The 1,995-nt window shown below is 64.0% G+C and overlaps 1 protein-coding gene across 1 annotated transcript in view; it reads left to right on the forward strand.

Annotated features, from left to right (window-relative positions):
- The window catches only part of TMC6 (transmembrane channel-like 6), a gene marked incomplete at both ends in the record, with an annotated part of 3,900 nt that overhangs the window by 1,531 nt on the left and 374 nt on the right, over positions 1-1,995 (forward strand). Inside the window, 6 exons of the mRNA XM_008937158.1 lie at positions 54-164; positions 425-522; positions 649-744; positions 971-1,046; positions 1,343-1,476; positions 1,761-1,937. Coding sequence (XP_008935406.1) covers positions 54-164; positions 425-522; positions 649-744; positions 971-1,046; positions 1,343-1,476; positions 1,761-1,937 — 692 coding nt within the window. The remainder of the gene's footprint in view (positions 1-53; positions 165-424; positions 523-648; positions 745-970; positions 1,047-1,342; positions 1,477-1,760; positions 1,938-1,995) is intronic.

The raw sequence follows: 1,995 nt of genomic DNA on the forward strand, positions 1-1,995 counted from the left end.
GAGCTCCCACCTCCCTCTGCAGCACCGGGGGAGGTTTGGGTGCTCTCTCCGAGGGGCTCCCAGCCCTGCTCCTGCTCTCCAGGAACCTCATTCTGAAGATGGTGATCCTTGGCCTGCTCTGCTACCAGTGGCTCAGCCGGAGAGTTGTCTGCTCGACAGAGGAGGTCAGTGCTGCCACCCCAGGGCCACGCCATCCAAACTGCCCCAGCAGATGGCAGGGGCACCACGGGCACTATCCACTCCTTTGCTGGAGAGATGGGGGCGACAGCCAGACAGGGGCACCCCAAGCGTGGGGAGTCTGGGGGAAGGGTTGCTGGGGGGAAAAGGTCCCACAGCCCCTCACACGCCATGGGGGCCACAGGAAGGTTGTGGGGGAGGAGGGGCTTCACTGCCTGCTTGATGCCACCTGTGCTTGTGTCCCCAGTGTTGGGAGACGTGTGTGGGGCAGGAGCTGTATCGCTTTGTGGTGATGGATTTCATATTCACCCTGCTGGACACGCTCTTCGGGGAGCTGGTCTGGAGGTAACGTGCCACAGGAGGGGCAGCATCCCTGCATGACTCTGGCTCTCTGCTGCCCTGGTGCCCCCGGGCTCTGGGGGGGAAGCGCACCCCCCAGCAGTGTGGGAGCAGAGCTCTGCTCCTTCCCAGGCTGATCCTGGAGAAGAGGCTGAAGAGGAAGCGGAGGCCTGAGTTTGACATCGCCCGAAATGTGCTGGAGCTGATCTACGGGCAGACTCTAACCTGGTGAGGCAGCTCCTGCCTGGCACGGCTCGTTCTTTGCTGGCAAATGCTGGTCTGCTGCCCAGCCCCAGCCCCAGCCCCAGCCCCAGCAGGGGCCGTGCAGCAAACCCGGCCCAGGGCATCCTGCACTTTTACCCTTTGCTTTACAACAGCCTGACCGCAGCTGGCACCGGGGCCTGGCACTGCCCACGCCGGCTGCAGGCCGAGCTCATCTCCCCCTCTCTCCCAGGCTGGGCATTCTTTTCACACCACTCCTGCCGGCCGTCCAGATGGTGAAGCTGCTGCTGCTGTTTTATGTCAAAAAGGTGTGAGCTGTCCCCGCACAGCCCCCCTGTGTCCCCCCACGGTGGCAGCCCCGCTGCGAGGGGACGGTGACACGGTGCCTGCCATGGGCTGCCCGTGCCACGGCAGAGGTGCTGCCTCGTGCAGCGCTGTGCTCCTGGGACAGGGGGTGTTGGGGGGGACAGGGTGTCCCCGGGCTCACTCAGCTCCCGGCAGGGAGGAGGGCTGGAATGGTGGCAGGGGGCAGCTGTCCCACTTGCCCTCCTGAGGCTGCTTCCCTGGAGACAGCAGCACTCAGGACCTTGTTCCCTGCCTGCAGACCAGCCTGATGCAGAACTGCCAGTCCCCCAGCAAGCCCTGGCAAGCATCTCACATGAGCACTGTCTTCATCACCCTGCTGTGCTTCCCGTCCTTCCTGGGTGCAGCCATCTTCCTCTCCTACACCATCTGGTCGTGAGTACCACAGCTTGGGGCACAGAGCCACCCGCCACCGGGCAAAGAAGAGGGACTTGGGCAGGACAAGGGGCTGAGGACCCTTTGTGCAGCCACTGCAGATGGCTAAGGCAGGCCGGGTCTGGAGCCCAGAGGGGTGAACATCTGAGGCCAGGCAGTGCCCTGGGCCGGTGGCAGTGCCCTGGGCTGGGGGTAGAGGCCAGGGGGCTGCCTGTTGCTCTCACAGCCTCTCCTGCCTGGCTGACCAAGGTTCCCCGCCCAGCCTCTCTGGCCTGTCTGCTCAGGGTGCGGCCGTCGGAAACCTGCGGTCCCTTCCGGGGTATGGAAACCATCTACAAGTCAGGGAAGACCTGGGTGCAAGTGCTGGAAAAGTCCAACCCGAACATCACCTGGTTTGCCTGGGTCCATCAGCACGTGGTGGAGAACACCTTCCTCCTGTTTTTCGTGTCTGGGCTCCTGCTGTGAGTATGGACCCAAGCCCAAGGCTGAAGTCTGGGGCCATGCTCCGAGGGTCCCGCT

The sequence above is a fragment of the Merops nubicus genome, unplaced genomic scaffold (assembly GCF_000691845.1).
Source record: "Merops nubicus isolate BGI_N331 unplaced genomic scaffold, ASM69184v1 scaffold30413, whole genome shotgun sequence".
NCBI lineage: Eukaryota > Metazoa > Chordata > Aves > Coraciiformes > Meropidae > Merops > Merops nubicus.